This window comes from Copadichromis virginalis, linkage group LG23, assembly GCF_057382275.1.
Source record: "Copadichromis virginalis isolate Kocher_CV1m ecotype Utaka linkage group LG23, C_Virginalis_male_GT1.1, whole genome shotgun sequence".
Lineage (NCBI taxonomy): Eukaryota > Metazoa > Chordata > Actinopteri > Cichliformes > Cichlidae > Copadichromis > Copadichromis virginalis.
The window spans coordinates 8,343,815-8,367,988 of record NC_140639.1 but is presented as its reverse complement, the minus strand read 5'-3'; the positions used below and the strand labels follow the sequence as shown (position 1 = coordinate 8,367,988).

General features: G+C 39.8%; 1 protein-coding gene across 2 annotated transcripts in view; it reads right to left on the bottom strand.

Moving 5' to 3' along the window:
- Positions 1-6,661: 6,661 nt before the first annotated feature.
- LOC146680227 (capping protein, Arp2/3 and myosin-I linker protein 3-like) overlaps positions 6,662-24,174 on the bottom strand; it is a 35,523-nt gene continuing 18,010 nt past the window's right edge. Inside the window, exons 20-40 of one of the 2 annotated variants that reach the window (XM_085447702.1) lie at positions 23,973-24,027; positions 23,206-23,378; positions 23,025-23,093; positions 22,506-22,599; positions 21,290-21,388; positions 21,085-21,204; positions 20,886-20,999; positions 20,633-20,808; positions 20,420-20,507; positions 20,214-20,333; positions 16,706-16,772; positions 16,189-16,376; positions 15,758-15,837; positions 11,443-11,616; positions 10,715-10,913; positions 9,892-10,633; positions 9,662-9,768; positions 9,402-9,528; positions 7,853-7,924; positions 7,599-7,706; positions 6,662-7,378 (exon numbers count right to left, since the gene is read on the bottom strand). In XM_085447702.1, the coding sequence (XP_085303828.1) occupies positions 7,338-7,378; positions 7,599-7,706; positions 7,853-7,924; positions 9,402-9,528; positions 9,662-9,768; positions 9,892-10,633; positions 10,715-10,913; positions 11,443-11,616; positions 15,758-15,837; positions 16,189-16,376; positions 16,706-16,772; positions 20,214-20,333; positions 20,420-20,507; positions 20,633-20,808; positions 20,886-20,999; positions 21,085-21,204; positions 21,290-21,388; positions 22,506-22,599; positions 23,025-23,093; positions 23,206-23,378; positions 23,973-24,027 (3,013 nt within the window). In that variant the 3' untranslated portion in view covers positions 6,662-7,337. The remainder of the gene's footprint in view (positions 7,379-7,598; positions 7,707-7,852; positions 7,925-9,401; positions 9,529-9,661; positions 9,769-9,891; positions 10,634-10,714; positions 10,914-11,442; positions 11,617-15,757; positions 15,838-16,188; positions 16,377-16,705; positions 16,773-20,213; positions 20,334-20,419; positions 20,508-20,632; positions 20,809-20,885; positions 21,000-21,084; positions 21,205-21,289; positions 21,389-22,505; positions 22,600-23,024; positions 23,094-23,205; positions 23,379-23,972; positions 24,028-24,174) is intronic. The other variant, XM_085447703.1, reaches the window with a different exon arrangement.

Here is a 24,174-nt window from a genome sequence, read left to right as displayed (position 1 = left end):
TCTATGGCCACCGTGTACACATCTTCTGATCATTCAAATCATTTCAAAGTCGTTTTTTTGAACATAATGATTCCACTGTACTAAGATGACCTCCGCTGTTACCAGAGCTCAATAGATCTCCTTTAGGATGTGGTGAAATGGAAAATTTGCATCATGGGTGTGCAGCAGACAAATTAGCAGTAATATTATGAAGCTATCCTTGCACAAATCTCAGAGGAACATTTCCAGCCCTTGTTGAATTTATAGTAGAAATAATTAATTGAGCTCTGAAAGCAAAAGGGCTCCAAGCCAATACTTGCAGACCTAGTTCAAGTATCCAGTGACTGTTTAAAACAACTGTCAGTTAGTGCAAATGATGTCTGTCTTAAAATGTATGTCTTCAAGGTTTCAGCATCAACTTTTCTTCTTACGTGTTTTTATTTATTTTTTTTGCAATACCGTCTCAGCATGCTTGTTAGGTATGGGCGGTCCATGAGGCACGTGTGACTGACAGCTACAAATGTGAATTTGACTTTTGAACCATGGCTTAAAATGATCCCAGTTCTCAAACAGAATAGACTGCCTGTCCTGAAGACATTTAAAAATAGATGTAACCACACATCAGTGAGCAACTGGTTATGCAGGCAGTTATAGACTGTTTAATGAACAGGTCAAAGCTCACCCTTTTAAATTTCTACCAATTTGGCAACAGTGCGCTTTAATTCCAGAGTTTTGATTGCATTCATGTTCCAATCAGGATGCATTTTAATCACATGCTGACTTTTACTGCATTGCCGCATTTTGCAAAAATATTAACATTCCCATCTCTTAGTATGCTTACAACTCTTTTAAACTCTTGCTCACTGTTCTTTGCACATTTTTATGACTTCAAGTGAGATAACCCACTCTTAGAAAGAAGCTGCCAAGTTCTTCCTGGTTGCTGTATTTATATGACAGAATTACATAATTAGCAGTGAGCAGTAGTTCTGTAGGTTGTCTTCATTAGTTGCTACAAACCATGGACTGATGTTGTTTGAGCCACACCATCTGACAAACAGGCTGCTGGGCCGAAAGATGACTCCAAAGGCAGTAGCCTCTGTCACCCATTAGGGAGGCAGTTCCCATGACAACCCTTCTGAACAGCTCACTTATGACCTTTGCAGACGTGGTTGTAATTACATTAAATTACACTGCATCTTTTCCTTGTCTGCTTTCATGAGTCATTATCCATGCAACTACAGCACACACAGGACAAAGGATTTTGGCATTAGTTGTAAAAGGCAATGTGCTCAATCTAGAAGAAAGTCATTTTTAAGTTGTATTCTGCACTTACAATAAGTCACAGACGCTATAGTCAGGCTGGATCCCTCCTCATTTCAGAAGGAAGAGCAGAGGATTTAAATTTTATACCGGAGGGGTGTTGGGAGCTTTGTATGAACACATTCATACGCATTTCTTTGGATTGTCTGCATCCTTTTATTTTCACTTATCTTTCTCTTCTGCCCACACATGTTCTCTCTCTGGCTCCTCTCTTCCCTCGGCCTTTATGTGATCGTCATGTTGCTTGGTAACAAGCAGAAGAATGATGAGGAGAAGAGTAGGATGTGTTCACATCATCCGTAAGAAACATGGTGAGCTACAGTCACCATAACCGCAGCCATGAAACTTACCCTAAAGTGTAAGACTGGAAAACTTATGACAATTACGTTTTGGTTTGCTATGTTGCAAGCCCAACATTGTGTCTTATTTTCATCTGTATTTGAGTTTAATATCTACCCATTCTAGTTTGCTTTGGTTGAAATAAACTTCTCTCCAAGCAAAATCTACTTCTTCAAGCCAAGACACTACATGTTCTTTTTTTCTTGGTTTCTTTGCTTTCTAACATGTCTGTGTTCGGTGGAACATGTGGAAAATAATGCTAAAATTTTAATTTAGGTGTTTATTTTACACTTTGTTTATCAGATATCTTTATCAGTTGGTGTAAACAACATGACACCATGGATGCATCATGCCTCAGCACCAACTGAGCATCATTTAAACACTACAGCATACCTGCTTACCATGTCCATACCTTTATGACCAAAATCTTTAGATGACTCATTCTGATTTGTTACAAAGCTGAATCTAATTTTAAAACATCATATTCCTAAAACAAAAAAGTTTCTCTCTGTTGAATCTGGTTTTATCCAGTGTTTAAGTAATTATCCAAATGACTGCCTAATTATATAGATAATGATGCTCATTTATTGCACACTGAAACTGTTCAGAAAGCTTGCAGTACTAATAATAGCTCTCTTAATCCAATTAATCAACTGGGAAATTGTCACTGTGATTCCAATACAACATACAAAGTCATGCAGTAAATGTCTTTTACAGGACATTTTCTTAAAATAAGATACTGTAACATTCAAAGCCAGAAATCTCTGCCCTATCATAAATGAAAATAAATAATGTGTATTTTCTCATCATTTGCATGTGTTAACGTTAAAGAAAATGTGTGATATGTTGAATATTATATTAAGTTTTTTAGTTAATTAATTTCTTCTTTATTTTTTTTACCTTCCTTTAGGAACTCAAAGCTGCACTTACTGAAGCAGGTCTCTCCACAGTTAATCTATAACATAAATTTTAAAGTATTTCATGATAAAACGGATTCCACATCAGTTTCTGAGGTGAAGTGGGTCTAAAAGTTCAAACCAGCACCTGCGTTATATTTCACTCCACTGTCATGAAGTCATTGCTACAGCTGCTGCCAACACACTCCATCCATGCTCACCATAAATCAGAGTTTGAGATGTTAAATCTGAAGAGAGCTGGTTGTTTCTCAGGCAGAGTAGCTGAGCCCAGAGTAGATTTGGGGAAAACGAAATATTTACCTAGAAAGTGTTTGTGATTAATTAACAAGGAGCTCATCAACGCAAACTTGTAAAACCAGTATTTCCCGGCCACCTGAGGGAGTTTTGGGATCTATTGCAGAAATGCATTCATAAACTCTGCAAAATATACACGTGTTGCATTTAATGAACTCAGCAATTAGTTTAAGTCAACTGAAAAAAACCCCAAACACTTTCGCATTCCCCCAAAGGCTGTTTGCTCATTAAAAATCACTGACTCGGTGGGAAAAAATAAACCTGTTTATCTCCATTTCAGCAAACTGCAGAAATATTTCCTCACTGCGTGGCAGTATTGTAACTCGCATCTGAGTCATTACAGCATCTTTAGAAAAAAAAAAGGTCACAGCACGGTTGCTAATGACAACCTCCAAGACTGCTTCTCTTCTTGGATTGTGTGTGTGTGTTCGTGTGTGCCCAGTGGTTGCCTCATTTGTGAGGATCAGTCGCCCCCTGCTGTTTTACATTCTTTGACGTGCGAATATGTGAGGTTGTCATGCCAACCAGAGGGGGGCATTTCTGAAGTCAGGAAGTAAATTTAGCATCCACCTGTGATCATGAAAATCAGACGGTTAGAGTTTGATACTGCAGAACCATAGCTTTTGCCTTTGGTATTAGTTCTACCGATCTACACATGAGCTAACGGAGATAACATGCCAATAAATAAATAAATAAACAAACAAATAAATAAAATTCTTTGTAGTTTTACAATAGTCTTTAATGTTGAGACCATTGACTGTACATAATAGATGATTGTGGCTGCCTATGAGTTTCTCAACTCATATTTTGAAGTTTGGGATGTTGCATTTTGGATGGTTTTATTGTGTCAAAAATAAAAGATACCCAGACAAGAAGTCATTTAGAAGAGTTACAAGTTGAGAAATCCTTAGTAGCAAGATGCGTTACAGGCTATATCTGCACAAAACATTTATTTTATTTTATTTAAATGGTCACTAGGACATAAAAAAAACTGAATGCACAGAAGTCAAATTGCTCAAAAACTGCCAAACTTTGCCCCCAAAATAAAGTTTCTGATGGATTTTTCCCCTCAAAGTTATTCACCATGTTAGCTGTTTGAGAGTTTTTTTCCTATATTTAAATTCAGGTTATTTGATGTCTCATCTTTATGTGATATCACACACATACACACCTTGTCTTTAGTACTTTGTAACATTTAAATTAAATACTACAATTTCACTCACTAAAACTGGTATGCAGATTGGTTGGTAATTGAAGTCATCACAGAGAAGCTCACATCATTTGTTGGATCATTCTACTGGCTGCATGACACTAATAATGCATAAGGCTCTATCTCCATGAAAACGACTCTATTCATTTCTCTTTGCAGTTGATAGCTGGTCACTATGACAGAGATGCTCCAGCTGTAAGTTTCCTACAGCATCCTCTGTCAGTCAGTGGTATTCTGTTTTCACCTCAGCTGCTTATCTCAAAGTTGAAATGAGTTTAAGTCTGTCATGGCCAGTTTGCCTGTCATCACTGTAAGTCACTGAATTGCCATTCACGGTCTCTGCTAATTGGTTTCCGTGTGCATGGTTTAAGCCTTGACACAATTTCATCAGAGGAGCTGCCCTCCTACCATGGCTTCATTTCTTTTCATATTTTTCTTTGACATTTTGGTCACATGGGGGCAGCAAAAACAAATCCAAAATGATATTATTGTCTTAAAGTTGACTTTTGGAAAAAGCTGCCTAATTACACATCCAGCAGCCACAAACATATATATATATATATATATATGATGAAATCCTGAGTTATCTGTGTAGGTTCATGTTATGGTAGACTAAAACACTTGAATTGAAGGCAAATGAACTTCTCTTTTTAGGTTCTTTAAGATGTTTCACCTCTAATCTTCCAAAAGCTCTTTTGAACCATGCGTCTGTGATGTGGGTGTTTGGTCTCTCCCATGTATAGGTTATAGGCTCTCCCATGAACAAACAAACAACTCAAGCACTCCACCAACACAAGGTGCAACACAGGAGATCCAGCTCACCAGGACAACACTTAAAGGAGTTTTTTAAAAAAAATATATCCACAGTTTGGACAAAGAAGACAGCTGCTTTATGAGAGGAGAAGGGTTCATTTATATCCATCGTTAGAGGTGGACTACGATACCAAGCATCAGCCATAAATCTTGAGATCCCTTTCCAGGTGTTTCAAATCCCAGTTACACCTTGATCATGTGACCTTAGTGACACATATAATGGCAGGATTAGTCAGCAACTTTCATGACCACCTCCAAGCTGTTAACCTTATTAGGAGTTAAATAGAAAGAAGTTTGGTTGCCTTTTAATCTAATATTCAAGACATTAATCTCAAACTGTTTTCTTGTTACCTGAAAGGATATTCACACAACTTAAATTGTTTTAGACAAGCTTTCTGGGCCAGTTCACGATCGGCACTGTCCTGTTGTGTCTTTTTTTGTCTAGTTATGCTTTAACTGCCTTGGTAGTTTGGTTGGTGAAAAATGAAGCTGTTGTCAATCAGATAGCATTGCACAGTGGATCAAATCTGATGGTACTTTTCTGTTTTCGTAATTCCATCAAATTTGACAAGATCCGCAACACCACTGGCTGCAATCCCAAACCATGACAGAGCCTCCACTGTGTTTTACAAATGGGTGTAGGCGCTCACTGTTATAGCTCTTTCTTGATCTCCTCGGTACAAATTGAGACAGACTTTCCAAATTTAGATCGATCACTCCATAAAACATCATGCCACTGACTTTCAGTGCACTTCTTGTGTAGCTTAGCACACCACAGCCTTTCCCTATTTCCCTTTCGCAAGACTGACTTCTTCCCCTGCACACCATCCTGAGATATATCAAGTTTTCAGGTAATAGCTCAGTGGTAATCTCCCTGTGAGTGCAAAAATATTAATTCATGGCTGTTATTTTCACGAAATAAACACGTATGTTTTTGTGACAGGCTTCTAGTAACAAAGTGCCCAAAGATTGAAATGAAACTAAGTTCTTAGTTTTTTGTTATGTGTCGACACAAAACTGGTCCATCACTTGTGTTCAGGCCATTTCTTATGCTTGCATAATTCATGGTTCAGTACTAAGTGGCTTAACAAACAAACAAACAAACAAACAAAAAACCCAAATCTTCTTATGGTCATTTATAAGGATTGGGCTGAAAATGAGTGACAAAAAAAATCAAGTCTAAAATGAACGCTAAAAATCAAAATGAAAAAGGTGTGCAAACTGACAGTGAACTGTAAAAAAAAAAAACTGTAATTGAGTTATATTATTGAAGTGCACTATTATTTATCATTATCAATCCAAATTAAAAAGTCAGTTTAAGTCTAATTAAGACTGTTGTATAAAATGTCATAAAAAAGCTATATGAACAAAAAATGTTAGAATTTTGTCAAATTTTTGTCTGACAAAAACCAACCATGTGTTAATATTTTTTTTAATCTTGTATGTATGAGTTGTTTTATAAAATCCTAACTTGTTTTTACAAGATAATAACTCATCACATACACAGTATTATATCTGCCAATTTAATAGACTCAAAAGACGCCGAGTTAACACTCAGAAAAGTGAGCAAACCAGTAAGTATTTACATGTTAGGAACTAGGACCAGTGAATTTTTACTATAAAAAGACATTATTTAAATCTATCTGTTATGAAGTATTACTTAACTTTACATAAAAAACATCTGATCAACAATTTTGTTGTTGTTTTGTGTGTGTAGGAATATGTTTGTTTTTTTTGTTCCCAGGTCCATCAGGAGGTCAAACCAGCCCATAGGAACTATACATATAACACAAACACAGCCTTTCACATACAAATTGGGATTTAATCCACTGTTTATATAAACTACAAACTATGAATATGATTGAATGGATTTGCACAGGCAATAAACACATCCTACTTTTTGTTTTTCATTAGGCTTTTATTCATACAGTGACGGTGCTCAAACATAATATTTCTTTTTTTTCTATAAAATATATTAACTTTCAGTTCCTGAAAGCAAAACTAGATATAAATCATCAAGTTTCATTTGATAAGAAGCAACTCATTTTCAAGTGTCAACCAAGGCAATCAACTGTATCAGCGGTCAAAAATGCATTGCAGATTTAAGAAACCACATTCTAATAAAGACATTTGTATTCTTCTGCCTAGCGAAGCCACGACGCTCAAGCACTCAGCCGGCTGTCCACCGACACACACACGACAATGATCTCATGGGTTTTTCTAAAGTAGCAAATACTTTTAAAATACTGTAGCCACAAAAAGAGCTTCACATGAGAGAAAAGCAAAGACAAGAAACTCAGGGTGAAGAGGGAGGAAAGTGACGAGAGGAAAGCGTTTGAACCGAAGCGAGTGAACAGTGTTTTATGATGTCCTGCTCTGATGTTAGGCCTTTTCCCTCCTCTTCGCTCTTTGACCTCGCTGGATGACAACTCTGGCTTGACAGCGGCAGGTGAAGTTCTCAGGTATCACAACAGCTCGCTTTCTCCAGGTGCTGAGTTGAAGCTGTCTGTACGGTGGAACAGGATCATTAAATAGATAATCAGTACCGTTCAGCTGAGAGCTACAGATACATTACCTAATTTTCCACTGTATTATAATTGTGTTTAATGCTTTATAGACAGTAATTATACTTCCACATTATGGTAACACACACATAGTAACTGATTACAGCTGGTCGCCCACCCACACACACAAACACACATAAATAAAAACAGAGAAACATGTACCAGACAAGTCCAGGGACTTATTTCTGTTTTGGGGTAGTCTAGGTTTTTTCACGGGGGGTTTGCGATTTGGGGGCTTCTCAACGTTATTAGGGCTTTCCCTGTCAGTGCCTGAGTTCAGCGAGGACAGAAGACACAAATTAACAGTTAGATAGAGACGCTTCACGCAAACAGAGATCAACAAAACGTGTTTCATTCACAAAAGTGTGCGTATAACATTCTAAGGTGAATAGCTGCAGCTCATAATGCGATTATACCTGCATCACAGGACATTGCTTTTCTGTTCCTCTGTGGCTTCACTGGTGCTTGAGGCCTGAGTCCTTCGTCGCCTGAACAACATGTGATTGACACACAACAGGAGGTATCTTTAAATTTTGTTTTGGACGGACAAGGGACAGAATAACTCTGCCGTGATGTTATTGTTCCTGCCATTTTCATGTTTTTTAAATGCGACATTTAATATTGTTACATTTGTTTTAAAAGAACACTCGATCACGTGAACTAATACACAGAAAAGGGTATGCATATGAATGCAGAAAAGCAAACAGGCTCTGTGGTCACTTCTCATGTCAACACGAAACAAAAAATAACTGAATCTTTTTCTGCTGTTAAAGCAGGACCAGTAAAACAGTCAATTTGGCTAAGCAGGCAAGTATTGACTAAGTGGACCTAAGGTGGGGGACTGCTTTTGGCGTAATCAAATACGCCAAGGGAGTTTATCGCAGAGGCTTTCGTCTTATTATTCTAAAGGCTAGACTCTGCTTCTGCTGCTACACTGGAGACTGAAATTACCAGCATCATTTCAGCCAGAGTTTTATAGTCGGGGGAACAATTCTCCAGGGGAAAGGATCAGAAATCACCCAAAGTCCCTGAATGTGGGACTTTCTGATCCTGCAAACACACTTCACCAAGAGGAAATCGTGCAATGTGTCTGCACATAGGAGTAGCTGCAAATGTGACCCTGTAGTGGCCACACAGTTACTTTGATGCCTTGATAGAGGATTCTACAAAGGATAATTTATATAAAGAAAACAGACAAGATTACAGCATTTAATGTTAGGTTAGAGCCACCATCAGTGTTCTAATCAATTCAAATCTATCAAATTTTACATTCCTGTTAAAAAGTTCAATCAGTAACATTTTTGTCAATTAAAATATTCAGTTAAAGGAGATCTGCACACAACCTAGTTATATCTCTTTTTCTTCTTCATTTCCTTTGTGGTCCTTGACAAACCTTTGCAGTCCTATGGCTCTGCTTATAAGGTGACAAATTCTAGGAAAAGCTCGGGCCACTGGACCCAGAAGTCGAATACTTTGTTGGCATGATTTGAGCCCACTTGTCCCCTTAGAGCGAAAAATCGTCGACAATCAATGCAAAGTTGTTCTGATTAATGAATTTTATCCTGCAATGAAACATTTCTGCCCTGATGGGAGTTTTCTCTTCCATGATGACAATGTATTCATCTACAGAGCACAAGGGCTCTCTGATGGTTTGTTGATTATGATATCAATCATGGACCACCATCAAGCAACAACCCTCACCAAATGAAGTAAAATCTTTGAAAGATTTTGTTTCATGCCTTCTGCAGAGTTCTGAAGACTTCACGATCAATGCCAAGAATTCTACCCTGAAACACATCACTCACTGACTGGATTGTGGCTTAAAGCAGGTCATTGCGGTGGCAAGTCTAAATGCTGTTAATTCGCTAAATCAGCAGGCTAGTGGTTGTTGCTTCAGAAAAGTAGAAATAAATTGTTTGAGTACATTAAAAAAGCATGTCTGCTAATTGTTTTCAGCCCAGGTACCTTGGCTTGCAGCTCTGTCTGGCAACCCATGTATTGGCTTATCAACAGGAGGTGGGACGGGAGGAGGAGGTAAGTTCCTTTCATTGGCTGATTCTTTTGGAAAAGTCACAAACGAGGAGGTCTTTGGCTAGGCATGAGTACAGCACATGTGAACGAACACAGAGACAACATCATCAATGAACACATTTGGTTTAAATATACACTAAAAACAACTGAGCAAACAGAACAAACCGACTTGTGTGTGGCTTTAAATTTCATACCTTTTCAGGAATCGGGGGAGGGTGACCTTCAGAATCTCGTCTCTTTTCCTTCTCTTTCTTCTCCATATTTCCAGGGTCCTTCTCTATATCTTCCTCCTCCTCTGTAGCTATAGATAAAAGAGAAGTGAGTGGCATGTAGACTTGCGGCAAAGACTGCGGCAAAAACTCTTTGCAAGCTAAAACAAGCTTTTTGACCTGCAGCAAATGAACACGGTTGACCTGTGTATTACCTGGCAGAGCGTCTGAGCTCTCAAGTCGATGCCTCTGCCTCAGCTTGGACAGATTGGGTTTGCTGCTTTGTGGCGGGGGGTCAGGTTTTGATGTCGCTCGACTGACAGAAAAGCCACCTCCTCCTCCACCTCCGCTCATCTTCCAGCCTTCTGAGAAAACTCCACCTGCATCAGGACATGCATGTCTGTCTCCCTGCGTGTCCTGCGGATGCCACTCTATGGCTGAAGCCTCTATGCTTTTCAGAGGATCTGTTTCATGTTTTGGAGACGGCGTCCTGTCCGATGGGTATGGAGGGAGTGGCCTTTGAGCTAGTTGAAGTGCTTGGACCTGTCTGTCTGTCTTTCTTCCCTGATGTCTGCTCTCATTCCACTGATTGTCCACTTGCATGTCTGCTGGCTTGTTCTCCGACCATGACCTTTCTATCTGTCTGCCGCCCATCCACTGTCTTTCAATTTTTCTGTCAATCTGCCTCTGAGTGTGTCTGTCTACAGTCCACTGTCTGTCCATGTGCCTGTCTGGATGCCTGCTCTCAGTCCAGTACCTGTCTGTTTGTCTGTCGGTCGTTCTCGCATCTCTGTCTTGCAGCCTGTCGTCAAACCACTGTCTGTCTACATCGCCATGCCTTGCTGCTATCATCCACTGCTTGTCTGCTTGCAGCACCTCTGCCGTCCTCTGTTTGTCGTCCGCCCAGTACTTGTCTGTATCCTCCGGCTGTTCAAACACAGCATCCACTTCAGATTTCTGTCAAAACAAAACAAGAAGAGGTTACGGACGCGTTACAAACTTTCAGTTAATAACAATAGTGGATTACACTGGCCCTACCTCTCTTGGAGAATAAAATGGGTGTTTGCTTCCACCCACACATGTGTGAGGGATGCCTGGCACTGGTGGTGGACTCAGAACGATAGTACTTTTCCCTTGGAGGTCATTCATTTTCCCATCAGCCGCCTCGCTGGGAGATCCAGCTCTGGCAGTAGACCTTGGAGGCTGGAGGAGAGTGTATACATTCTCCATTGCTGTCCTAAAAGTTGGAAGACGAAAAAAATGTCCACAATTTCTCCTAATTTATCCCACATATTCAAAATACACAAAAATGTAACAAATTTTTAGAACAGGGCATTTAGAAAGTATCAATTTTCTGGCAAAAATCAGATATAATACCATTGTAATCTGTATTTGACATGCAGCGTGTTCATTTCTAATCACTCGGCTGACTGTTGGATCCAGAATCGGAGACACCGGCTGCCATCTACATCTGTGTACACACTCTGGTATCAGCCTGCCTGCGCTTTGGCAGCTATCAGCCATTTCTTATATCAACAAAGAAATAAGGAAGATTAAGAGTGATATTTGTTGAACTATTCATAGGGTTCAGTGCTGTGGAGTGTCCTCACAAGAATCAAGATACTAAGCAAAAGATGTGAAGATGTAGCGTTGAATATGGAAAGATAAACTCCTAGTTGACGTTTTGTATTTCCATCTGTGAGTTCAAGGCCAAATCTTTCTTGAGAAGAATCCTCATGCATGTGTGTGCGTGCAAATACACTAACCCCGTGGGTGCTGTAGCAACAGTGTGACTCCCATCTCCATAAACCTCAGCTTCTGACTCGGGCCCCGGATGGGACAGAGTTTGGTTGCGGCTTTTACGGAAACCAAAGATCGCCAGCATGTTTCTCCTCTTCTTCCTCCTCAGAGAGTGCGCTTTGTGCAGCGACGAGAGCTGACTGCAAGAGGTGAGAGAGATCGATGAAACACACATGGTTCATTCCAGCACATTCATGTTTGGTGTCTACAGATGAGTCACCTCCATCAGCATATCACTGAATTCATCACAGCCATCCTGGCTGTCTCATCGGCTGCTGCGTTTTGTGTGTTGCTAAGCTACATCTCGTGGTATACAGTGATTTATCCAAAGTTCACTTTTTATATTACAAAAGTAATCATTTTAAAAGCACCGACTTCGCCTCACGAGCTTCCGCGTGGAAAGGAGCGACATGATTCTGATAAGCTCTGGATGCTGTTTATGAATTCAGCTTCACCAAAATGAAACCTGCATCTCCACATATTAAAATGATGGTTTTGCATTTGAGGCAATGCGTGGCCACTTTTGTGTTAACAAAATGGATAAAAATTAATTGAGAGTTGACTGTTAATGTTTAGCAGCCTCAGGAATTTGTTGTCGCCTCAGAGAAGCGAGTAATGTTTCAGATTTATAAAGCTGGACAAGGGGACACACTAACAGAGCTGCAGTACACTTCAGGTGAAAGTATTGACATCTAGAGCATTTGAGCAGAGTGGGGACTAGGGAGAGAGACCTGTGCCTGCTCCCCAGATACAATCGGGAAGATAAAAGGAGTGTCTTCATTGCTTCATTGCTATCAAAGATCCAATTAACAGCTGAACCAGGAAACATAAGGGAACAATAACGTGGAGTGGAAAGACTAAAGTTTTGATCTATGCACTGCATTTGTATGAGTTTGTGTATCTATTTTGATCATTTGTGTGGAAATATAAAGTTTAGTGACCTGTGACAGCCTCAGGCAGCAACTTTACGCTGAACACTGATAGCTGGCATGCTGTGGTGCGGTGGATTTTATGTCCCCGAGAGCCGTCTTGGAAAAAAGTCACTATAAGTTATTAACTTTACTCTATGATTTTTGATGCAAGCGTGACTGCGCACCATTTAAATAGGAGAGGACGAGGATCAAATACATGTGAAATTGTAGAACACCTACTGCAAAAATGCATTCTTGTTCTTAGTAACTGTGAAAAAGAGGTGAAAACATGTGGACTAAAAGGACTGGAATAAAGTTATGCAGAGATATTTTCAGTATTTGTTGCAGTATCTGATATGAGATGCAATGTAGAAGCTGAACTGCATGCTCTGTGTCTTTCTCTTTATTTTTGTAACACTGCAGCAACTGATTACACATTGAACAAAACCACCAAACCAGATCTGACGTTAGGTCACAAAGTACCTCCTGGAGATCTCTGTGAGGTACCTTAACGACTACTTTGATCATCAACATGCAACCACCAACTGACCGATCATCTTACTACCAAATCACAAACTCTAAACAGTCCAGCTCCACTAATCATCACAAAGTTAATGATTTAATTAAGAAGAGATGAGGGTTGCCGGAATTTGCTCGATCTGCCTCTGAATGTTCGAGCAGACAGCGGGACATAAGGAGCGAGCCAAACCTCGCCGTGAGATTGCATCAAAGACAGACAACACACTGGCCACAGAAACAGTCCTGTTGGTTTATGAAAATCATGAAGCATAAGCCAATTAAAATAACAGCTCAGTAAAGGTGTGAACACACACGCTGTCAGAACTCAGCAGGGTTCACAACAAAGGAGGAAGAATCATTGATCTTATGTCTTGAAATGCAGGGTTTTCTTCTGAAGCCAGGTCAGTTAAACTGCAGACATTTTGACTGAAGGATTAGTGAACTAAGATTGCAGAAATGTATCTTGGTTAACAAACTAACATAATGAAATGTTTAAAAATATCACATTTACTAATTAGGAATAATAATCAAAAACATAGCCTGCAAAAAAAAAAAAAAGAAAAGAAAAAAGAAAAAGAGATAAAGTAACAGAGATGCAGAAACCCCTCCTGAGTAAGTAGAAAACCTTTCAACCCTTTGAAGGTATCTGTTTTAAAAATTCTTTTTATTCTGATGTTTAAATATATAATCAAGTCGGAGAAACACACTCAACACAGTGCATCAAAAAATGTAACCACATACAAAGGCAGCTTTTCAAAAGGCATAATTAAGAATAAAATACCATTTCCAAAAGGGTTTCACAGTATGACTACTGTTGTTTATAAGGAAAATAACCAGCTAACATTACCGAACAAATACTAAACCTATTTATCTTGAGATATTACAAGTGGTGCCCGAGATTGTTTTCAACGAATTAAAGGGAACCCACTATGCTCATTTCCTCTATATATTTATTCTTGGACATTACTAAAATAGTTTTGCATGATTTTGAAACTATGTCTTTCATCTTATAACAGGCCTTGGTGCACCCCTCAGCTCATCCTCTGAAACAAGCTTTTTGAGCTTTCTTCATCCTTCCCTTAAGGAAACTTTCTTCTGATTGGTTGTCCCTTATAAAAAAGCCCATCTAAACAGTGGGTGGTAGGAGATGTATGCCTGGGATTACCATATTTAGGATATCCCTTCTCTCTGCCATACAGAGCCAAGAGTAGAAAAACGCTGTTAGAGTAGTTTGAAGCCTGAGCCTTTTGCTTATAGGGATTAGTTGTACTTATACATACACTGACCTCATTATTTTAAGCTTTGGCCATGATTACCAGGAGCACCATATACACAGACAGAAAAGAAGGAAACACAAAATAGGATCACTTTCAAGTCATTATCTATGTGTTTAACTAAAATGAATTGAAATGAAATGAATCGACAGCTCAGCATCTTAGCAAGATAAGCAGTTTGATTTTAGCTACAAATATCTATTTTATTCTACAAAAGACACATTTTTCAGAGTGCCTGGCTTTCAGTGCAATACAATAATTTGTCTATTCATTTTGTGTCTTTTGTTATCTTCTTTTCTTGGCTTGCCACTGAGACAGTTTCCCTCTTTGTTACATAATCGGATGGAAATCATTATATCGACTGATGAAAAATTCTCTTGGAGTTACTTATTTTGTAATTCCCCTAATGCAATCCATGGATGTGTATTGCACACATACATTTTAAATTGCTTCAACCCATGTACCCATTTTCCTTTTACCAAGTTATCATAACTATTTACACAAACTGAACAGAGCATTAGCTGAGCTCAGGTAAATTCAGCCTGGAGTATCGGCTGATGGTTCAGCTGATCCTCATCTTTGTAAATATCCAGTTTGCAAATCACAAAAAGACACTGTCTTTAAAGAGTTTTTTCTTGCACATTCTTACTGCACACCTGCAAGCCACCTTGCAACCCACCACAGTTCCTTCTTTGCATTCTGTGTCTGCCTTAATGCATATGATGCCCTTTGTCATTCATGCCTACTCTGTTCTCTGCTAAGGTCTTGCTGCTGCTCACCAGTATGCAAGTGAAAGCTAGCTATTTTTTCCCTGCCTTATGCTTTCCAAATATGTGGACAGAAGGGTGGGGATTTGTCCCAAAACAAAACCTGCTAAATATATCTTACTGCAGACTGACAAACAATCTTCTTCCGACTGTACCCACCAAGCACTGAATGACCACTAACATTGTTTTCTGGGCTAAATCTTGTCAGGTAGTCATGGCCTTAAAAACAAATCCCTGTATGTCTAAATTTGGTTGAAAAAGTAAGTTAAAATTCATCTTTTCAAGACATTGCAAAGATGTCTAGAAATAAAAATGGGCTCTTTTTGCTGTTAGCGCATTCAAAGGCAGTCTGACAACACAGAGTGATGACTGCAAATAAATCCCACAAAACCAAAACCAAAAATTTATTCACAACCTCATGTATTCAAATTATAAAGAAGCCCAAAAGCAGTAAACATGTCTTCTTGTATTCACGGTAAACCAACCAACTCTTAGACAGCTTATTAAACACCTGCATAACTATGCAACAATAATCTAAGGGTGACAATAAGTTCACTGTGATGGATTACCCTGCTCCAGCAGTCGTGAAGTCTGCTGATTTTCACAGTGCAGCAAAATAACGGAAAATTATGACTGGTGGGAAAAGTAGGAGTTCTTTGGGAAACAACAGTAATTTTAAGTAAATGTGAGATGCAGGTTTGAAATGCAATATTCAGGGAATGTTTTGTAAGGTCAGGAGAGAATTACAGCTGACAGGTTGCTAACAGAGTGTAAGTATTGTCAAAGTGCAAATATAAAACAAACTCTTACCTATCAGGGAGCACTCTTTTCGTGTAGAAATCAGGGAGTCCATCATCCAGAGGGCTTATCCCACCATTTTCACTGCAGTGCTGTGCACACACAGACACAAACACACACTTAAAATCTTTTTAGAGAGGTCAGTTTAGTGGGTTTCATTTGTGAATGTTATGTATTTGCAATAAAACAAATGGATTACAATGCCTTTACTGAGATGACATAATCCAGTTGCAGGCACCCAATTTGAATAGATTACTTCTGCAAAGATAGCAGTCATCGCCAGCAGGCACATATTTTGGGAAATGGGAGAATTATGCATAGATATATAGATAAATGGTTGGAGATTTGCGTAAAGGTGATGTATACTGAATTATTGGGTGCAGCTGCAGATTATTTAACATTTTAATATGTGTCAAACAGTGCCAAGATCAGGCAAGCTTTACTCTCTCAGACGGGATGTGCCCTCCCTTGTGTCTCCGCGGAGGCCTTGGACGAACTCGCGTTACGTGATGAAGGGGCAGACCCTGCGTAGGCAGCTCTGACAGACCCTCCCAGGATGCCGAACGGGATAGCGGTGACGAGTATGATGGCACGGAAGGGGGTGGAGAGGAGCTGGAGTCATCACACAGGCCTGATGGCAGCGAGGAGCAACAAAGGGATAGAGAGGATGTGAGGACAAGAAACTGAGAAGGAACTGTCAAAGAGTGGGGAGATTACAGGGAGTCATCATTTCTGCTTCAAAGTCATCAAATTCAAAACAATCAGTAACTGCTCTGACATATAGTGACTCAGACTTGGCTCAGGCTAGATTATAACAGCCATTAACAGACTTCTGAGAAGAAGAGATGGAAAAGAGGGGAAAACCGACTACAGAAAACGCTAATGGAGCTTCGGGAGAGACAAGGAAGGGGTCAGAGCTGACTGAAGAGAGAGGATAATAGGCTATACAGCAGTACTCACTCAGCCTGGTGGAGACAGGTCGTATTCGTCTTGTTCTAGAGCTGTGCTTCTTAATGGCTATTGTGTCCTGGGAGAAAAAAAGAAAAAGTAAAAGTTGCTGAGATGCTGAGGGAAGGAATTAGAACGAGACACACATGCAAACAGGCAAACAGGTCAACGGAAATATTGTACAAGACGACCTTTAGGGCAATCACCGCTTTTGCCAATGAAGACTTGTCAAGTCAAGGTGCAAATTTTAGACATATTGATCATGATGCTGTTTAAAATCCAGCAAAAGCTTATGGATTTCACATGTAGAAAGAGCAAAAATGTTCCCAGTGAAGCCTTTCTCTAGTTGAGTGGCCTTATATGTATAATGTAGGCCCAATGAAAAAAGACTGACTTTATTGTGTGTAGAGAAAATGTGGCAACCACAAATCAGCAGAAGTGCTGTTGTGCATACGTCACATAACTGCGGAGTTGGTGTATGGAGCCATGAGGCATGTTAGAGTAAGCTGACAAAAACCAGAGGTCTCCCTGCTACAGTTAGGAGAGACAGATTTGAAAAGGTAAGAAAAACAGACTGAGGAAACCCAAAGTTTTAAGTTAAAGATCCAATTGAAAATAAATTACTGCAGAGAGATTTTCAGAAGAAACAAAATAGTTGGCTAAGTGTTTCTGGCCTTGATAGAGGTGCTGCTCTAGGGATGACACTGCCAGTCTCATCAATTTGGTCCAGACTGAAATAGAAAGTAGCACAATAAGGGGGTGAAAATTTCAGCCAACTCAAACATTTGGTTTATATATCTGCAATATAACTGTACCATCATTTAGACACCAGCTTCACAAGACTGCTAATATTATCAATAGCCCATCAAGGTAAATGAATCTTAGGTTATGAGTGCAAAATTAGACGTAAATATAATTAATTACATTTTAAATATAACAGAAAGACCCAGGACGGATCCTTGAGGATCTCCACAGGTAATGTTAGCAATTACTGTTACTGTCACCAAAATCAGGCACAAGAGCAGACAATGCAAAGACCGTTTACTTCCCTCAAGAATATTGACCCGGACTGTGATTGCGTAAAATATTTGAAATGAAGCTTGATCAAATGCATTTCATTAAAAAGCTGAGACACCAAAGTACTGAAGCCTACAATGTCCATGATGTATTAGTTGAGACAGCAAGGTATTGGTTTCATTTTTGCAATACAACAATCTTCACTAGCTGTATTACTCAATGAAATAGCAATGTTTCAAATTCCTTGCAGGTAATGATTGAGCAGACTGTGATGTATAAAGTCCCGTACTTAAAGTAGATTCTTGAGATAATGTCAGGGGGACGGTTTTACTCCTGCAGTTTTACCAGCTGTGTTGTAGATACTGAGCTATTGATTTAGTGCGTCAGCAGAAATTTCCTTTTTCTTCCTTTTTTCAGGTTTATTCGGCCTCCTGGCATTTCAGCCATATTGGTAACATTCAGATAAAATTTGGTTTCAGGTTTAGTTTTCTCATTTGGAGAGATGATAAGAAGAATTCTGCAACTAATAGACAGACAAAAGCTCTAATTTACTGTTAATGAGCAAATGTAGATACAGCACACAGCGGAGAACTCATTTTAAAACTGGGAAAGGGAAGGAGGTGTAGCTGCTCCATAAGAAGATAAGAATATTTTAATAACTTCAGAATTTTGTGCATCAACATCATGGAGAGCCACAAACTTAAATATTCATCTATAAAAAGCCTGCTTTTTCTTCATTGTCCATTGTCTATTGTATCTAACAATAACTTGATTTCTGTTTAATGCCAGTCAGGCTTTCAGGGTAGCAATTATTGGCCTTTTGAAACATGGACATTCAATATCGTGCTTCAATCACTACAATCAGTAGAAGCTTCTAAAGGCCAAAACACAATTGTACTGACTATACATCATCAATTCAAGTATTGTTAAAGCGTCTCCAGTGAAGGAGTGGGAGCCTTTCAATATTTCTGACCTTTAACTGTAGTGTTCCTGTCAGGAAAGTCAGCTTAATGTTTCAAATGTCAAAACCCGGAGGAAAAAGTCCTCATTCCTGCAAGTTTTGTCACTACTGAAACACTATTTTTGCCTTAGCTGTAGTGCTCAAATTTAATAACGGGATAAACAAGCAGGGGATCGTAAACCTAATTTAATCAGCACACTTGCTGATGCATATATGATTGCAATGACAAACATGAAATATTGCGATTATGCAACAAAATACAAAACTGAGAAACAATTCTCCTTTCCATGTCAGACACAAATTGAAAACGGTTTGAAATATTAGACTAATATATGTGAAATCACACTACTTCAGGGTCTTCATGAGAGTCATGATACTTTATCATAACTCCAGGAATTCAGTTTCTACAGCTAGCTGCTCAGAGGCAAAATAAATGCTGAAGGCAAGGTGGGGGGGGGCTACTTCCTGGGCTTTTTCAATTTGCTAAAGATTGCTAAGAGGTAATGTTAGATGGGATAAAATTAATTTAAATCTCTGAAATGATTTTGTTTGATAGCAAGAAAAGATCACACGGAGAGGGCTGCAGGTAATAAAGCCCCCTCAGCCCATTTGTGTTGATAAAATTGGGCATACTAAAAAAAAGTAAAACATTTCCTGTAAACATTTACATTTAGTTATCATTTCATATTTACTAACGGCATCCTTATCTCATTTCATTTCGATGGCATGTTGGTGCAGTGTTTACTGTTACTGCTTTACAATTAGAGGGTTTCAGTCTCAACCACCTGGTTCAAACGGGTCTTTCTATGTGTTCTGGAGCTTGGATGCTTCCTCAAGGTACTGTGACTTCCTCCCTTAGTTCAAAGACATTGGTGTTAGGTTAAATGGCAATTTGAAAATTTGAAACTGGCCCTGAGTGTGGTTGTTTATCCGTCTGTCTGTGTTGGCCCTGTGATGGACTGGTGACTAGACTGGCCCACCGGCTCCAGCCCAGCCTGAATTGGATAAATACTTACAAAAACGGAAGGATTTAAAGTAAACAAAAAAATTGAAAAATTAAACTCTGCGCCTCTCGCAACCGCTCATTTAACATCGGAGCACATGAACCCTGGGTAACGCTCTGCTATGACTTCAGGAATATGCAATTTCAAAAGTGTAGCTGAAGTTCAACAAAAAATTCTGGGAGGCTGAATTTTCTGGAAAATTTGATAGCGATTGTGGTAGCGACCACAATTGAAGGCATGTAGAAAACCACAAATTCCCAATTTGTGAGGTGTACTCCCTTCACCCTCCAACTGGTGGCGGCAGATGGCTCCCACTCCCTGAGCCTGGTTCTGCTGGAGGTTTTGTTCCTGTTAAAAGGGAGTTTTTCCTTCCCACTATTGCCAAGTGCTTTCTTACAGGGGGTTGTTTGACTGTTGGGGTTTTGCTTCTTGGCTGTTTTTGCGTTTTAGCATTATATCAATAAAACTGAATTCACTTTAAATATTTAATTGAATATTTCTCGTATATGGGTCCCAAGACACACGTAAGTTCACTCACTATGCTGGTGCTGAGCTCTTCATCTGTGATGTCCAGAGAGTCCCTGTGCCTGTTAAACCTCCAGCCTGTCCCATCTTCACACGTCCCCTCCCAGCATTTAAGATGAGAGACCTGCCGAGTCTGAGAAAGACAGCACTCCTAAAACTTTTGCTCCAAACAAAACCTGTGTATCCTTTACAGTTTCACAGTAAATGCTTTGTGTTTACCAGGTTCTTATGGGTGGCATAGAGCTCCTGAAGGATCTGGTCCACGATGGAGTTGGTGAGATAGGAAACCACTGACAGCTTTACTTCTCTGCAGAAGATTGGGTTAGAGGAAAGGGAGAGACTGACGGGAAGAAGCTTGGTAAAAGTGAGAGCAAATCAATATTCTTCTTATCAAATTCAGACTTATTGTTGCTGCTTCAGCGTCTCACTTACTCCAAGGCTCTGTGAATGTCCTGTGCTGCTCTTTCCATAAGGGCAGTGCGAATGGCAGAGCGAGGGATGGACACACGCTCAGAGACAGATGAGAGGGGTGGGCTTAATCTCTCTGCTGCAGAAGAAGATAGAGGGCAGAGCTCGCGGCACAGAGACACCATGGAGTCGACAATCACCTGCAATGGATGCCAGCGATCGGTGACTCTGTCATCTGTTACATATCAGTGTCAAAAAAAGAGGCTGCTAGATGTACCTGCAGCTCCTTGTCAGCAGCTTTGGCAAGTTCGCCAGCCAAGGAGTCGAGTCTCTGCCGCACCGGCCCATCCACAGACAGCACATGAGCGAGCTCACACAGTGAAGGGTAGAGCTTGGAGCACCACAGAGAAAGGATTCATTCATATTCAGTGTGACAACAATGCAAATACTACGCTTGCACATTTCACATCACTCACAGCGCGAGAGTTCCTCGCCTCTTTTAGCACTTGTTTTGCAGCTTGAATCTCCTCCATCTCTCCGACGCCCCGTAATAAACACACCTGCTGCTGGACACGCACACAGAGGCGCTCCATCACCTTGGAAACAGACAGGCGGGGGAGTGTTACAAGTGCAAACACTCACAAACAGACGCAGATGCGAGCGCACGCTGACGAGCCCTACCTGTTCGGCGGTGCTGGTGACCAGGCCCTGATGGAGCCGCAAAGCCTGTCTCTGAGAGAAGCGCTGAGTCTGGTTGTTCCTCACCAGAGCACGCTGGATCTGTGCGGCAAAACGATTATCACGATTATACTCTCACCATGAAAACATGAAGAGCACAAACAGAACATAAGAGGCGGCAATGCAAGAAGGAGATTTCAGCAGAAGGAAGAAAGTGCAAAGAGCCAAGTAGAGGGTGCTGTCATTTTACAACAAGCAACAAAAGCATCTTAAGACTAAGATGACTGTAGAATCCTTGTTAAAGCTTTAGAGGTGGCTCCCTAAAGCTCTTAGAAATTAACACAGCCTTTATCCAAAGCCCTTGTCCCTCTCCTTTCCTCAAGAGAGAAATAATTACAGTAATAACTAGAATTTGCTTGTTAAGTCTAATTTATGAATCTCCTAAAATGCCACTTTCCCGATGCTGTTTGAGTTTACATTCATGTATTCATAAACAAGTAAACAGAAAAATAAATGAACAAAATTATTGCACATTTATTCACCACTGTCTGTTTGTCGGCACCGCAAACAGAATATGTTAAGAGGCTCTTCATGGTAGGCGCTTGCACTCAGTCTTAAGTGCTGCAGAAATTTAAGAACATATGAAGAAAACATTCTTTCACAGTTAGGCTTAGGATGAACTTGCTTTCCCGATAAGCCTGTAGTACAGCTTCATCTCAGACATATGAAGCTTTTAGATAAACCTCGTCATCTCTTGATGAATTTCACTGTTTTGTGCGAAACTACGCAGATTCCTCCAGAGGTCCAAATTTTTGCACAACACGTTTCTTTGAGCACACCAAGTTTTCATTCAAATACCTCATATTTGTTTTCATTTGCTTCGGATAATGTCTTTGTCTACAGTCATAAACATCTGCTCATTTATGACCTCAAAGCATTTGATGAATTTATAAAAAGGGCAGAAATTAATTTTGAAGAGTCAACACCAAAGTGTTTTGTTGTGAACTAGAAGAATTTAATTAAATCCCTCTAGCGTCTCCTGTAGGTTGAAAGCTTTTAGGGATTAGGGTTGTTAGGTAGGGCTCTTTATCTCTATTTTTGAGTTACCCCAACGGTCCCCAGGCCACTGATGAAGAAGCTATTAAGCTTTTTTTAATCTTCCCAGTTTTAAGTAGTACTGTAATAACTTTATTGGTGGCTTTACTCCAACCGTCCCAACCTTGGTCAACGCCTGCTCTGTCCTCTCAGGGGCGCTGCGGTACGCCTGGCTGATGTCACTTAGGGGTAGAGGCATGTACTGTAAGGTGAAATTACTGAGAGGAGAAAGCAGAAAACGAGGGAAGGGACAAGTTATTAAGGGAGACAGTAAGAGACTAAAAAGAGAAAATAAAGTGGGTTACAGAGTCCAGGGTTAGTTAGGGTTAATATCCCCACTGGACAGAGCTCATCCTAAAATATTTTTCCTGTGCCATTCAGTGACTGAGTAATACTTTGATCCTTGCAACCATGTCATCTTTTGCCTAAAGGCAAGTCTGGACCACTTAAGATAGCAAAGTGGAAAACAACAATTTGCACAGCTGAGCAACATGGTTAAATGTTCTCAAACATTCTTTAATAACATTTCTTAAAAATAGTTCTAGCAGTAGATGTGTAAGACATGTTCTTATTTATTGATTAGAGTCCAGTGGGCATACATACAGAATAGATGTTGATCATATATATTTTTTAACACTCTTACTGTTCAAGTGCTCGGGCCACATCGAGAAATCCTGCTGCGGAGGTGTTGTTGCGATCCCATGTCACACTCCTGCAGGGCAAGGTCAGAGTTGCATAGAATACAAACTTCCACACAGAGCACAAGTCACTGCAAAGACTGCAGAAACCCAGGAAAAAAACTTTACACTTAGTCTTTCGTTCACCTGAGTGTTGTGTTGATTTGAAGGGCTTTGCTCAGCATCTTGGCTCCAATGTCTTCCATGCTATTCCCGCTCAGATCCACTTTTCTCAAGCAGGTGTTGCTACCCAGGGCGTTGACTAGCACGGTGCCCCGAGAACGCAGGCGTGAGTCGCAGAGGGACAAAGACTGAAGGGCCTATAGAGGGAGGGGTTACAAGCATGTGAGTTAATAAACGAAGCGGAGAAGACTGTTCAGGAAAAAGAAAAGAAGCACGAGAAGCCAGGAGGTGACATTTAGCAAATAGTGCTTTGACTTGACTTTACATGCTGTTTGCATGAATTATTCACAATATGTGTAGTGATATAGACACTGCGCCCACAATGTTAACAGAGGAACAGTAATAATTGATGAAACAGTGACACATCTCCAGTGAAACATAATGCAAAAATTATGTGCCCAGGAATCTGAGCAGTATTTTAACTGTAAGCAGAACCCTACTTTTAATTAAAAGCAGTATAAAGAAAGTTGACATATGGGGAAAAAAATGTACAAAAATATATTCTCATTTTGAATTTGACACAAACAAATATATGTAATCATTCAGTCTTCTGAAAAAAACATTATTTATTATTTTAATAATTTAATTAACTGAAAGTCAATTAAGTTTATCTTTGCAGAATATGATGAATTTTAATGTATCTGCAGCTGATTTATGCTTTTTCTATTTCTACTGTTTGCAATCAAAGCACATTGCCCTTTAAATTTTGTATATCTATTCTAGTTACTCACACATTCTTCTTCTTGCATGAGTTGAACTAGCTTCTGCAACACTTCATCCAGAACCCTGCAGATGACAAACACGGAAACAAAGCAGGATGAGCTGGGTCGAGTCATCTCCTGCTGCCTGAGGAATGGCAGCCACTTATGAAAACAGAACTACAAGAACAAATGTGTATATTCAAGCTGGCATATGCAGTGCAAGCATGTTTGT